This window comes from Cetorhinus maximus, chromosome 1 (assembly GCF_964194155.1).
Source record: "Cetorhinus maximus chromosome 1, sCetMax3.hap1.1, whole genome shotgun sequence".
NCBI classification, from domain to species: Eukaryota; Metazoa; Chordata; class Chondrichthyes; order Lamniformes; family Cetorhinidae; genus Cetorhinus; species Cetorhinus maximus.
Genome location: NC_135879.1, coordinates 140,409,879 through 140,425,355, shown reverse-complemented (window position 1 = coordinate 140,425,355; position 15,477 = coordinate 140,409,879). Strand labels below are relative to the sequence as shown.

At 41.2% G+C, this 15,477-nt stretch overlaps 1 protein-coding gene across 1 annotated transcript in view; it reads left to right on the top strand.

Annotated features, from left to right (window-relative positions):
• The window catches only part of nfxl1 (nuclear transcription factor, X-box binding-like 1), a 221,529-nt gene that overhangs the window by 160,714 nt on the left and 45,338 nt on the right, over nt 1-15,477 (top strand). The window contains exons 17-18 of the mRNA XM_078547444.1: nt 6,914-7,080; nt 9,026-9,095. Of these exons, the coding sequence (XP_078403570.1) occupies nt 6,914-7,080; nt 9,026-9,095 (237 nt within the window). The remainder of the gene's footprint in view (nt 1-6,913; nt 7,081-9,025; nt 9,096-15,477) is intronic.

Sequence of the window (15,477 nt, the reverse complement as noted above, 5' to 3'; positions counted from 1 at the left end):
CTTCCCCATTCTTATTTATTTTTAAACCAAAATTTACCACTTCACTTAATTGTTGTCCTTTCTATTTGTAAGTATTACTTGCAAATTGAATGCACACTCCTAGATCTTATAGCCTGTACATAGTAAACAAAAGTGGTCTCAGAACAGAATCCTATGTGACACTACTGCCCACATTCAGCCATCCTGAAAAACTGTGCCTAATTGCTATTCTTTGTTTTCTCTCTTTTCCCCTGTCTCATCTCATCTCACCACAACTATCTCTCTTCCTCCATCTTCAATCTATCACCTCCTCAGAGAACAATCAAGCTTGTTAAGCGTGATTTTCCCTTCTGAAATCCATGTTGGGGGCTTATATTTCCACCTAGATATTTAGTAATTTCATCTTTGTAAATATACCAGAATTTTCTTTACCATAGATGTTAAACTAACTGTTCTGTATTTATCCAGATTAGTTCTGCCTCAACTCTTTCTAAATTGCATTGCATTGACCACTCCTCCTGCACATATCTACTCTCAATAGAACGCTGAGATTTAGGGCAGAATCTCATTAGTCCAGGCAGGAGGAATTGGAGGCAAGACTAGGACCAAATTTGGAAACAGCACATCATGTTGGCTCCTTGATGCAGGTGACCATGCCAGAGGCAGGGCCAATGCATCAGTGTCCACCCACCTCATCACCAGACAGGCCTCTCGCTGAGGCTGGAGCACCATCTGGAATTATCTAGATGGCCTCCCAGTGACTGGCCAAGGGGTTATCGATGCTTCCTCTCAATATTCCCATCATGGAGCTGCTGGAATGAGAAGGCTGCAGTTGCAGCCGCAAGCACTCCTGGTGCCACAATAATGGCATTTTTATGTTTTCAGAAGGCTTCAGAGAGCATCTCCATTTTGAGGCCCCCACCTGGTTTTCTGCTTGCCTCAGCAGCTCCCACCTCTCCTACAGAGGCTGCTGGCCATCCAGAGCTTTGGGCCCTCTGGGTCTCCCACCTCAGGAGCCGCCTGCCATCCTTAATTGGATGCAAACGCAGAGGTAGCCTCTTAATTAGCCACCTCCAGTAAGCCTGCGACACCATGTGGGCAGATGGCACCAGCATGGTTGGGATGCGCTTTTGGCTCCGGTGGCAGAAAAATTTCAAGACTGACAAAATTTTGCCTATAATTTCAAAGGCCTTCATGTTTTCTGTTCACAGTTGCCTCAGGATCCATGGATGAATTCCATCAGATGCTGATATTTTGTTTTCCCTTAGCTTAATTAACTTCACTAATACTTTTTTTATTTATTTTAATATCAGTCCCCTCACTTTCATGCAATTCAGGATTTACCTCCTCCTCAATATCTTTCTTTTTCGTAATCACAAAAGCAAAGTATTTCTTAACTATCCCTGTTAGTTTCCATTTAACCTGTGCCAAATTTTTACCCTTGAGGGTGGGAGAGGGAGGAGGTCCCACTTAACAGTGAACAGTTGCCTATTTACTGATATTTTTGTAGAATGCTGCCATGTAGTTTACATAGAACATACCATTTGGTTCTTTTAAATATTTTTGAGATTCTCTCCTCATTTTCTCTCCTTGTTTTCTTTACCCCTCTCCTGTTATCTCATTTTTTCCTTTCCCCTGTTTTTACCAGACATATTGGCCCCCACAAGGTACATAATTTCAATTTTAGTTTGTTTCTACCTCTTCATTATGTACATCTTCCTGAAACTTGAGTAGTTTTTTCTTAATGATATATATTTAATCTTTAGCTCTGCACTTTTTTTTAAAAGACCCATTGTTGATCTACAGTCTTATAGGCAAATTTCTCTTTCCACCTCAACTCAAGTTACTTAATTTATTTAGTGAATCTGCTGGGCATTTATGATAGTGCAGTAGTTTTTGTGCTGTGATATCACAAATTACCAAGTTTGTTGGGTTCACTGGTTCCTGAAAGGATGTTTCTCCCTTGTGGGAGAGACTAGAACTAGGGGACACAGTTTGAAAATAAGAGGTCGCTCATTTAAGACTGCAATGAGGAGAATTTTTTTCTGAGGGTCATTGCATTAGATTGACTCCCTTGTCAGTCAAGAATCTTAAGGGTATAGGGGTTGACAGGGAAGCAGAGGCCACAATAAGATTAGTCATAATCTTATCAAATGACAGCAGGCACGAGGGGCTGAATGGCCACTCCTCCTAATTCGCATGTTCATGTTACTTCTTATGGTAGGATTTGAATTCACTTTTAGGTTCAACTTAGTCTTAAACTTTCTAAAGCTACCACATTCCAATTTAGCATGTTTTTGTGCTAACTTTGAACTTCAAACTATCATAATCCGATTCCAAGGTGCTCGCCCATATTTAATTCATCTGCTTGACCTATTCTATTATTTGTAACTGAAACCAGTAATGCTTCTCCCCTTGCAGGCATATAAACAAACTGTTTGAGGAAGAAGTCCTGCATATCATTTAAGAATTCTATATCCTTTTCTCCATTTACTCCTTTCCTGTCCCAATAGATGTCCCAGGACAAGAAAGTTGTTACCCCACTCATTTCCCTTTCCATTTCCCTACCCAATTAAGGCATCTGTAGTACCAAGCAGCACCCTTTTCTCCCTTAGTATAAATTGTTCTGATCGTTTGAAATTTAGCTTTTGTGTGTTTGTCCTGATGAGTGCAAAATGAAAAGCTTTGGCAACATGACTCTCTTTTCAAAAATATTCAAGTTCTGCCAAGTACTACCAAGCGATTGTTACGATCATTATGTTTATGTTGTCAAGCCATCTTTACATAACTTGAAAATAGCTTATCCTTTTGCAAAAATCACTAAGGGTTTCAAAATGTCTAAAGGATTGATTTTAAAAAGGTGCATTCTACAGGTGAGATTAGCAGTTAATGTCTTGTTTTATATTGTAGACTATGGTATGTAGTGATTAGATAATTCAAAATAACTTATACACAGAAATGTACCTTTCAGAATTAGAAAGGAAAGTAAACCACACATTTGGGTTGAGAAAGCCTGTGAGTTTTTGGCTTGAAACAGCTACTGTTAAAGTAAACAGAATGAATTATTGTCTTGTCAGTATAATGTTGGTCTCCATGGTGTTATGGGAAGCTGAGATTTGCTTGGTAAATAGGATTTTTAGAAATAGCTCTTGCTGTTTTATAAAAGTCTGTATTTTGATACCTGAACACTGATTCTGAAAAGATTCTTTTTAAATTCACTAGACTTTTTTTCATACTGTTTGAAAGGCAGTTAACTCCTTAGACCAAAATTAGGAGACTCTGCTCCTGATGCAGAGCCCTGCTCAATAGCAGCACGTATCAGAGAACTGGGTTTGGATGTTAATGACAAAATTGACTGTAATGATTTCTATGGTTCCACAGTTGATGGATTTGTACATCCAGAAACCAGATTTCATCAAGAATGGAGTCTTGCAGTTTTGGGAAAAGTGAATCAATTTTGATATGGCTACCTGCACCCATTCTGTCAAACCTAATAACATTAGCCCCAATTTTAATTTTAAAGTTGGGTGTTGTGGGTGGGTGAGGGGAGTGGGGTTCCAGAAACATAGCTTGCAACCCCTAAAGCAGGCAGCGCAGCCAGGGGTTTTGAAGATGTGAATGTCCAGCTGATCTTAACAGCCAACTTCATTATCATGAATCATCTTTTTATCCCACCAAACCTGGATCCACTTCCTAGCTGACAAGTGGGAGTGGAAATTTGTTAGCAGGACCTCGCAACCAGGGACCCAGCTAAGTGGTGATGAGGGCTATGAATGCACTTAGGGAGAGGGGTTTTTTGGGGATAGGGAGGCCGAAGGCTACATTGTGCAGCCTGAGGAGTTGCTCCTCCTGGACCACCATCCACCTGACGACAGGTCTTACCTGAGGAAACAATTGCTGCTTACCCTGCTCAGGCCTCTGATTAATATTGCAGGTTAACATTGGGACACGGCAGGAAGACAATGGGAAAAGAAAGGAATGAAGAAGTGTGCTTATAGTGTGCGTAAGGAAGAAAAAGTTTGCTTATGACAGGTGTCGGGTAGAAAATATGATTGAGAACCAAGCTGAATACAGAAGGTTCAGAGGAGAGGTGAAAAAGAAAATAAGAGAAGCGAAGAGGGATTATGAGGAAAGACTGGCAGCCAACATAAAGTAGAATCTCAAAGTCTTCTATAGGCACATAAATAGTATAAGGGTGGCAAAAGGAGGAGCAGGGCTGATTAGGGACCAAAAAGGGGATTTACACATGGAGGTGGGGGCATGGCTGAGGTGTTAAATGAATACTTTACCAAGGAAGCAGATGTTACCCAGGTCGTGGTGACAGTGGAGCAAACTCTGTCACTAGAAGCGTTTAAAATTGATGAGGAGGCAGTGGATAAACTGTTGGTACTTAAAGTTGACAAGGTACCAGGACTGGATGCGATGCATCCAAGGATATTGAAGGAAGTGACAGTGGAAATTGCAGGGGCATTGGCCACAAGCTTTCAGTCTTCCCTAGACTCAGGCCAGAGGACTGGAGAATTGCAAACATTATGCCCTTGTTCAAAAAAGGTTGTAAGGATAGGCCCAGCAATTACAGACCAATCAGTTTAACTTTGGTGGTGCGGAAACTTCTAGAAACAATTATTCGGGATAGAATTAATAGCCAAATAGAAAAATGTGGGCTGATTTGGAAGAGCCAGCATGGATTTCTTAAGGGAAAATAATACTTAACTTGCTGGAGTTTTTTCAAGTGGTAACAGAGAGGGTTGATGAGGGTAATGCTGTTGATGTGGTGTACATGAACTTCCAAAAGGCATTCGATATAGTGCCGCACAAGAGACTGGTGAGAAAAGTTATAGCTCATAGAATAAAAGGGACAGTAGCAATGTGGATACAAAATTGGCTGAGCAATAGGAAACAGAGGGTAATGGTTCAAGGATGCTTTTCGGGCTGGAGGAAAGTTGGTGGTGGAGTTCCCCAGGGGTCGGTATTGGGACCCTTGTCCTGATATATATATTAATGCTCTGGATCTTGGTGTGCAGGGGAAATTTTCAAAGTTTGTGGCTGTTACAAAACTTGGAAGTGTTGTAAACCATGAGAACAGTGTAGAACTTCAAAATGTCATAGACAAGTTGGTGGAGTGGGCAGATGAAGTTTAATGCAGAGAAGTGTGAGGTGACTCATTTTTGTAGGAAGAACATGGAAAGACAATGTAAAATAAGGGGTACAATTCTAACGTGTGCAGGAAAGATGTACCTGGGTGTATATCCGCATAAGTCATTAAAGATGGCAGGTCAGATGGAGAGAGCAGTTAATAAAGCATACAATATCCTAGGCTTTATTAATCGGAGTATAGAGTACAAAAGCAAGGAGGTTATGGTGAACATATAGAGGACACAAGTTAGACCTCAGCTGAGGTATTGTGTATAATTCTGGGTGCCACACTTTAGGAAAGATGTGAAAGCATTGGAGAGAGTGCAGAAGAGGTTCACAAAAATGGCCCCAGGGATGAGAAACTTCAGTTATGAAGATAGATTGGAGAAGTTGGGACTGTTCTACTTGGAGAGCAGAAGGCTAAGAGGAGATTTGATAGATGTGTTCAAAATCATGAGGGAGCTGGACAGAGTAGATAGGGAGAAACTGTTCCCACTCATAAAAGAATCGAGAGGGCACAGATTTAAAGTGATTTGCAAAAGATGCAAATGGGAAGAAACTTTTTCGCACAGCAAGTGGTTCGGGTCTGGAATGCACTGACTGGAGGTGTGGTGGAGGCAGGTTCAATAGAGGCATTCAAGAGGGCATTGGATGATTATTTAAATAAAAACAACATGCAGTTATGTGGAAAAGGCAGGAGGTTGGCACTGAGCTCATTCGCAGAGTCGGTGCAGTCATGATGGGCTGAATGACCTCCTTCTGCACCGTAACAATTCTGTGATTCTGTGATTGGCATTGCTTTAACGGCCCCCATCCAGGTGAAAGGGATTAAAATCAAGGCCATGAATGCAATCAGCTTTCCAAGTAAGCTTACAAGACTACTGAATTGACCATTTTAAGAGTGCTGTCCAATACATTAGCCACAAGACACACATGGTCATTTCTAAATCCAGGCGTAGCGAATTGCACTTCTGATTAGAAAATAAAAAATGAGTAATAGACACAATCATTGGGCACCTGATCTCAATACTTTGTATGTTTTAATCTTTGTTGTGTGTTCCTTAATAAAATGGCCTGTGAAAAGTAGTGAGATATCAGAGTGCTTTACTTTCTTGAGTGAATGGCGGTAGATGTGTGAAGTACATTTACTTTCATGGTGTTCATGCATGTAAAGTGGTTTCTACTAAAATTAGTGTAAAATTAGCGGCCAAACACTGTCACTTCATCACAGCTGTAGCCAGTCAGTTCCTTTAGTAATGTAGTAAATTTCAGGTCTGATTCTCTTTTAAATTGGATGCATCACTGTACTAACATAGCACTATATCACTTCTAAAATTAATGATTTGGAGAAAAGGTTTGTCTCTGGAAGTAAGGTACTCCCTCTTCCTGCCCCTAGGGCTTGGCAGGTTGATGGAATTAGTAAACATATGCAGTTTAACAAGCACTTTTGGCCATATAACTCTGCTGGAACGTACAAAAACCATCTCAGCAACTCTGGAAACCACCTTCGAAAACAGAGTTTTGATAGCAGAAAACAGAAGATCAATGCCTAAGTTGGAAATTGGATAGGAGGGATTTGGGTATTTTCACTGGTGATACCCAGTGTCAGAGCCCAAAGAGTAGCAATATTAGTTGTTAGGTGTTTTTTAACTAGACTATTCCAGTGATCTTAATATGCTAGGCATATCTATTTTGTGCTGTTCTTTAGTGGCTATTAAAGAGCATTTGCACTTATGTACCTCATTATTGTTGATTGTCAGTTTTATAAATATTGCATTTAATTTTTGTTTTTCAATAGGCTGGCAAAGAATGTCAGGCATGTGAAGAGGGTTGCAACAAACCCCGTCCATCTGGTTGCGTTCATTCATGCACTTTGCCGTGCCATGATGGCGCATGTCCTCCATGTTCACAGATGATCCGTGTAAAATGTCATTGCAAAATCGCAAACCTCTATGTGGAATGCATGTAAGTACAAACTGGCATTTTGACATCCAATGCTTGTGTTTGCCCATCCCAAGGAGGAAAAATCATCTAAATCAACTTGGTCATTCTGAACTTGCAATCAACTGAAGTGATGCTGATAAAACCGCGATAGCAGCAATCATTGCCCTACCTTCATCCAGCCCACCTTTCCCTTCAGAAATTGTGCTTATTCATGAATAATGGTCTTGCCATTAGTAATTGTGAGTATGTAATTCTGACACTAATGGAAATATGGCTCATCAGTGTGAAACTTATTTTCCTTTTCAGAAGCATCCCTGGTCAACTATACTTTGATTACCTGTTCTGTCCAAACAACTGGTGAACATCTCTGTACCTAATGGACTCGATCTCTGACGAAACCATTTCATCCATGTTGCCTTTATCTCACACATCCCCCTTCCCTCCTCCAATCCCACTACTTTCGCCATCTCCCCTCTCATGCCCCTTTCAATCCCTTCACTTTTGGCTCCCCCTCAACTGCTCTGAACTTATTTAACTGCTCACTCACCACTTTATTCAGTGCCATTCTTCACAGCAAAACAAAAACTGGCTCCCACTTCTATCATCACCTCTCCTGCCCCCCACTTCCCTCAATCATGATATTTGTTCCTTTAAGTTAGAGGGGTGCAAATTTATGCTACCTGCTGCACAACTGGCCTGGACATTGGCTGCCAGATCAAGCACTATGATACTTTACATACACTCTTTGGCTAACATTGATTCCTGCTTTAGGATCACCCTGAAGGGCAAAGGTATGCTTAGACTTTTTGGAGTTGTGGATTTTTTTCATGATGGTGATCTTTTGTGCAAATTTCTTCTTCTCCTTGCTCTCATCCTCTCACACTACCAACCCATCCACCCCACCACCAAGTCCCCCATCCAGTCTAGTCTTGGACCCTTTTTGTGATTTCTGTCCCATTTCTTTCCCCCATCATCAGCCCCCCCAAACACCCCCATTTAAGCTTACCTTGTCCACAAAAGAAGCTGATCCCCTCTTTAGCCTGTGATCATCCAACTCTCCTTCCTGACCCTCATGCAGTCTAACATTGCCATTGGTTCCCTCATGCACCCTCCCATTTCTCTTTAAAACTGCAATTGTTTCCTCTTCAAAAAAATCCTCAACACTTCTATTGTCAACCACTGCAACTGTTCATCAACCTTCCTATCTCTAAATCCTTGAATGTATCATTGCCTCCCAGTTCTGTGCCATGTAACCTGAAACTCCATGTCTGAATCCCTCTGATACAGCTGTAGCCCTTCTCCCTGTACAGAAATTACCTTAACCTAAGCTACAAGCACCATCCTGCTCTCACAATCAACATCTTAGAGGGTGACCATTGACCAGAAGGTTAAGTGGCCCAGCCATATCAACAATATGGCTACATGAGCAGGGCACCAGCTGGGTACACTGTGATGAGTAGCTCACCCCCTGATTCCTTAAGCCCTGATTCTGAATCTTGTATGTTTTCTGTATATACAAAATATAGATTTGTTTTGAATGTTTACTTGTGCTTCATACTATATTGTGTAGACTCCTTCTTTTAGAAAAGGTTACGTTCCTTATTTTTACAGAATCTTCACCATTACTCCTAGGGAAGGTACAATAAATTTAAGGACACCATACCTTAATTATGTTAGTGCACCTCAAAAATTTTACTGTAGCATGGAATTGAAAGACATCTAGGAGCATGTGTCTGTCTGTCTTTGTGGTAATCGTTGGGGGTGAGGTGGGGTGGTAGTGGGCGGGAGTGCAAAATGTACATTTATTGAAGCAGTTGTTTTCTGCTCTAATGGGGGAATAATAGGATTGGTATTCTGGAAGAATGAAAACAAATCAGCCACGAAGCTGCTGTATTGTGAACCTATCTTGTGAAGGCTTTTTTTACTATATTTTTTTGTTAACTTTGTGCATATCCTCTTATTTTAGGGAAATGACTACAGCTGATGCAGAAACTAAAGTTATCCTTAACTCCTGCAAAAATCAATGTCCTAAGCAGGTAAGTACCGACATTTTTTTAATAGGGGAATTAAATACCTAAGCACGTTTGCGGAGAATGGAATATTTAGCTGTTTGGGATTACGCTACCTAATACGTTTTACAGTTGCTGAATGGGCAAATAATTGACAAATGAAGTTCACAGATAGATGTGAGGTAGAAAATTTTGTAGGAAAAATAGGGAAATCACTTATTACTTGGAAGGTAAGTGGAGGTCTAGGTGGGTAGAAAAACAAAGCGATCTTGGAGTACAGAAACATCAATCATTAAAAGTTGGGCCACAGGTCAGCAAGGCCATTAAAAACAAATCAAGCTCTAGGTTTTATATCCTGTGGGAAAGAATTGAAATGTTTGGAAGTCCTACTAAATCTGTATCAAACCTTGATTAGACAATCATCTCGAGTCCCAAGTGTGCTGTGACCAACTCTAAGGCATCGCTCACTTCCATGCCTGAGATCAGTACAGGTTTTCACAGAATCACAGAATTGTTACGGTGTAGAAGGAGGCCATTCGACCCATCGTGTCTGCACTGGCTCTCTGAGCATTTTAACTTAGTGCCAATCTCCTGCCTTTTTCCCCATAACCCTGCACGTGGTTTCTATTTAAATAACCATCCAATGCCCTCTTGAATGACTCAATTGAACCTGCCTCCGCACAGTCATTGTGGAGACGAAGTCCTGCCTTCACATTGAGGATATCCTCCATCAAGTTGTGTGGCACCATCACCGTGCTAAATGGGATAGATTTCAAACAGATCTAGCAACTCAAGACTGGGCATCCAAGAGGCACAGTGGGCCATCTTCAGCAGCAAAATTATACTTGAACACAATCTGTAACCTCATGGCTCGGCATACCTCCCATTCTACCATTACCATCAAGCTGGGGGTAAACTCTGGTTCAATGAAGACTGCAGGGGGGCATACGAGGAGCAGCAACAGGCATACCTAAACATGAGGCGTCAACCTGGAGGAGCTACAACAGTACACTACTTGTATGCCAAACAGTAGAAGCAGCATTTGATAGACAGAACTAAAAGATCCCACAACCAATGGATCAGAACTAAGTTCTGCAGTCCTGCCACATCCAGTCGTGAGTGGTAGTGGACAATACACAACTCATTGGAGGAGGAAGGGGCTCCACAAATATCCCCATCCTCAATGACGGAGGAGCCCAGCACATCAGTGCAAAAGATAAGGCTGAAGCACTTTCTACAACCTTCAGCCAGAAGTGCCGAGTGGATGATCCATCTTGGCCTCCTCTGGAGGTCCCCAGCATCACAAATGCCAGCCTTCAGCCAATTTGATTCACTCCACGTGATGTCACCATCCTGACTTGGAAATCTATCGCCGTTCCTTCACTGTCGCCGGGTCAAAGTCCTGGAACTCCCTAACAGCACTGTGGGTGTACCTACACCACATGGACTGCAGCGATTCAAGAAGGCAGCTCACCACCACCTTCTCAACTAGTGATGGGCAACAAATGCTGGCCCAGCCAGCGAAGCCCACATCCCGTGAATGAATAATAAAAAAAAATTGCTTCTTTTGCAAAGCACTTCAAAACTATGCCCCCTGGTTCTCGATTCGTTTACGAGCGGGAACAATTTGTCCCTATTTACCCTGTACAGACCCGACCCCTCATGATTTTGAAAACTTCTATCAAGCCTCCTCTTAGCCTTCTCCTCTCCAAGGATAAACAGTCCCAACTTTTCCAATCTTTCCTCAGAACTGAAGTGTCTCATCCCTGGAATCATTCTCATAAACCTCTTCTGCACTCTGTCCAATGCGTTCACACCCTTCCTATAGTGTGGCGTCCAGAGCTGTGCACAATACTCCAGCTGTGGTCTAACCAGTGTCTTATATAAGTTATTCATAACCTCCCTGCTCTTGTACTCTACGCCCCTATTAATGAAACCTAGAATACTGTATGCTTTAGAAACAGCTCTCTCTCTACCTGTCCTGCCACCTTTAATGACTTAGGTACATATACATCCAGGTCTCTCTGCTCCTGCACACTCTTTAGAATAGTATCCATTATATTATACTGTCTCTCCATGTTCTTTGTACCAAAGTGTGTCACCTCACACTTCTCCACATTGAACTTCATCTGCCTGTCCACTCCATCAATGTGTCAATACCCTTTTGAAGTTCTACACTGTCCTCCTCACAGTTTACAATTCTTCCAAGTTTTGTGCCATCCGCAAGCTTTGAAATTGCCCCCTGCACACCAGGATCTAGATCATTCATATATATCAGGAAAAGCAAGAGACCGAATACCGACCCCTGTGGAACTCCACTACAAACCTTCTTCCAGCCTGAAAAATACCCATTAACCATTACTCTGTTTCTTATCCCTCAGCCACTTTTGTATCTACGTTGCTACTGTCCCTTCTATACCATGACCTATAACTTTCCTGAGGTCTGTTGTGTGGCAATATATCAAACGCCTTTTTGAATTCCACATACTCCACATCAACGGCCTTGCCCTCATCTTCTTACCTCCTTCAAAAAACTCCAGCAAGTTAGTTAAACACGATTTCATTTAACAAATCCTTACTGACTCTTCCGAATCGATCCACATTTTTCCATGTGACTATTAATTGTTATGACATAGCAGTTAGTAAAGGCTGAGTTGTTTAAATCCCAGAGGGAAACTTGAACTGTCATAACCTATATTTTCAATTGGTATGTTTGAGATGCAACTCTGAATTCAGGAATAAGATCACCGAGCCTAAATTAAACATTTATTAATTTAACAACAAATTAAACACACACACGTCTACAAATTACTATCATAATAACTTTAAAACAAATCCCCAAATTAATCACCCCCAGGTAAATCTTCACCAAGGCAACAATAACCCATAGACTTTAAACAGGCACCAGGCAAAGCACATTTGACCTTACAAATTCAAAATAAGGTTCCTTGCAAGTTGGTTCCTTTTCAGACACTGCTGTAGGTTGGTTAGATCTTAAATGCCCCTGACTTACACACACAAACTCCTTTCTGTTTATACCTAGCTTTTCCTTTGAATGTAAATTTTCCATTGCATCACCAGGCTTTTAACGTTACATCTCCTAACAATAGTATCCTTTCATTCCACCAGTTTTATTAGTAAGTTTGGGAGAAAAAACATATTGCTTGGCGTCTTTAAGCTAGGTGCAAGATTTTGCTCCCACTCTTGAATGTTTTATTCAACAAGTGCAAATTTATACTTTATCTTCTGTCCTCCTTACGTTTATCTAATTAATATCTCAAAGCTACTATACATCAAAGCACCCAGACTAGCTGGCTTTAATCCAATTAAGACACAGACAGTCAAACACATAGGAGAGAATTTTCACCCTGTCGGAGGGGTGGGGGCGGGGGCGGGCGCGGACCTGATCGGTGGCCCCCGATCGGGTCCGCGCCACCATTTTACATGGGCGGGCCAATTAAGGCCTGCCCAGCATGATGCGCACCCGGAAGCACTGTGTGCTCCCTGTGTGGGCAGCGGGGAGAGTTCCCTGAGTCGGGAGTGTGCTCTTTCACGCATGTGAAAGAGCACAGAAATCTCCCTGAGCTACAGAGGTGCCTCAGGGTACAGAGGTGTCTCAGGGAGATTAGTTTAAAGTTTCTAAAGTTTAATAAAGGAGAAAAAAATCTTTAGACCATGTCCCCTCATGTGAAATTGTCACATGAGCTGGGACATGTGTATTAATTTTATTAAAATTTTTTTCAAGATTTCAAAAACATTCATGAAACCTCATCCCACCCGTGGATGAGGTTCCATGAAAACTGCGAAGGCAGCCTGGACTCTTCGCCTGCCCGCCAACCTTAAGGTTGGGCGGGCAGTTCCATTAATTATTTTAATTGTTAGTTAAATTGCCTTAATAGGCCTTTGACAGTTCGGCAGGCGCACAGCCGATTGTCCAGCCGAACTGAAAATCCAAATGACACGCGAGGATTTCGGGACACGCTTGACGTCACCCCGCGTCATTTTACACCTCGGCAAGCGAACCCCGCCCCTGCTCGCCGAGCCGAAAATTCTCCCCATAGACACAGACCCCACTTCAATTCCATTTTAAAAATAATTTTCAATGACATTTTAGATACCTCTTCTGAACATCCTCCTCCCTATCGAAAAATGAACCGTCAGAGTTTTAAAAGACGGCTTCATTTTTAGTAACCCATACACTATTACATTAGCATATGCATGTATTAACATAATATATATATACACAAGCCCTTGGTATCAATAGAAATCACTCCAATCCAGTGTCCAGGTTTTTTAAAAATGTCCAATTTTCTCTTCAACCTCTTGATAACACATCTGCGAACAGATTTTCTCTACCAGCAACATGTATAATCCATAGATTAAATGGTTGTAATAATAGACTCCACCTGACAAGTCTTGCACTTTTGTCTTGAGATTTGTCCAAAACCTTCAAAAGATTGTGGCCTGTATAAACAATTGTTTCTAATGAATTGTTTACAACATAAATTTCAAAATGCTGCAATGCTAACACCAAACCCAAGGTCTCTTTTTCGATTGTTGAGTATCTTCTCTGTTGTACATTCAGCTTCCGTGGAAAATACCCTACCGGTTTTTCAATTCCACTGTTATCCTCTTGTACCAGTATGGCCCCAATGCCTATATCGCTCTCATCAATGGCCAATTTAAATTGCTTGGCATAATTGGGTACTGTCAAAACTGGTGTCATAGTTAATACAGTTTTCAAACTGTCAAATGACTTCTGACACTTGTGTCCTTTGAAACTTCCTGTTCTTCTTAATAGATCAATCAGTGGAGCAACCACACTGTTAAAATTTGCCCATGCCCAGAAATTTCAAAACTCGTCATTTGATTGTAGGCACTGGGCAATCCATGATAGCCTTGACTTTCGCATCTCTCTGAGCCACCTTACCATATCCAATGGTATAGCCTAGATACATAACTTGCGCTTCTGCAAACTCACTTTTAGCCAAGTTCATCACCAAATTAGCTTCTTGTAATCAAAATAATTCTTCCAGATGCTGTAAATGCTCTGCCCACGCCTGACTGAAAACTATCAAGTCACCAATATAAACAGCACAATTGCTCAGACCTGCAATTACTTTGTCAGTCTTTGAAATTTTGCAAGTGTATTCTTTATGCCAAATGGCAATGTCCATTTGGCATCACAAAAGCCTATATCTCCTTTGCTCTTTCCGACAATGGTACCTGCCAATAACCTTTTAGCAAGTCAATCTTTGTGATAAATTTTGATTATCCCACTTTCTCAATGCAGTCTTCCATCCGTGGTATAGGATAGGAATCCGCTTTTGTCACCGCATTCACCTTTCGATACTCCAGATGTTCCATCTGATTTCGGCACCAGAACAATAGGCGAACTACAGTTACTGCAACTAGACTCAATGATATCATTTTGAAGCATGAAGTCAGTTTCTTTTTGTACTTGTGATAACTTTGCCGGATTTAATCTAGAGGGATGTTGCCTTATTGAAGATGAAACTTGTACAGACACATCATGCATAACTAAATCTGTCTTCCCCATCTTATTCCCACAAATGGGTTTGTGTGATTGCAGTACCTTTTCCAAATCACTTTGACAGTTGTTCCTCTTTCTTGTCAAAGTATTTTTTAAGCATATTTATATGACACACCCTCTGCTTCTTTCTTCTATCCGGAGTATTTATTAAACAATTTACTTCACTCAATTTCTTTTCAACCCTGTAAAGTCCACTAAACCTTGCATTTAATGAATCACCTAGTACTGGTAACAGAACTAGCACTTTCTTTCCAGAAACAAAATTGCGAGCTGTAGCTTTCTTATCTGCCTTCATTTTCATTACTTGCTGTGACACCTTTAAATGTTCCCTAGCTAATTCACATGCTCTGTTCAATCTTTCCCTGAAATTTGTTATGTGATCCAGGAGAATAGTTTCTGAATTTTGACCCACCAATTTCTCATCAATTTCAATGGCCCCTTTACCTCATGACCATAAACTAGTTCAAAAGGGCTAAAACCAGTCGCTGCATTAGGAGCATCTCTAATAGCAAATAACAAGAATGGAATTCCTCTATCCCAATCCTGTGGATAGCCCTGACAGTACCCTCTTATCATAGTTTTTAAAATTTGATGCCATCTTTCCAAAGCCCCTTGTGACTCCGGATAATAAGCTGTTGACTTAAACTGTTTTATCCCCAACCTGTTCATTACTTCCTTAAACAGCTGTGAAATGAAATTTGACCCCTGGTTTGATTGTATTTCCTTAGGTAATCCATATGTTGTAAAAAATTTAGTTAACTCACCCACAGTCTTCTTGGTTGTAATATTTCTTAAAGGTATCGCTCTAGGAAACCTGATAGACACATCCATAATTGTCAGTAAGTACTGATTTCC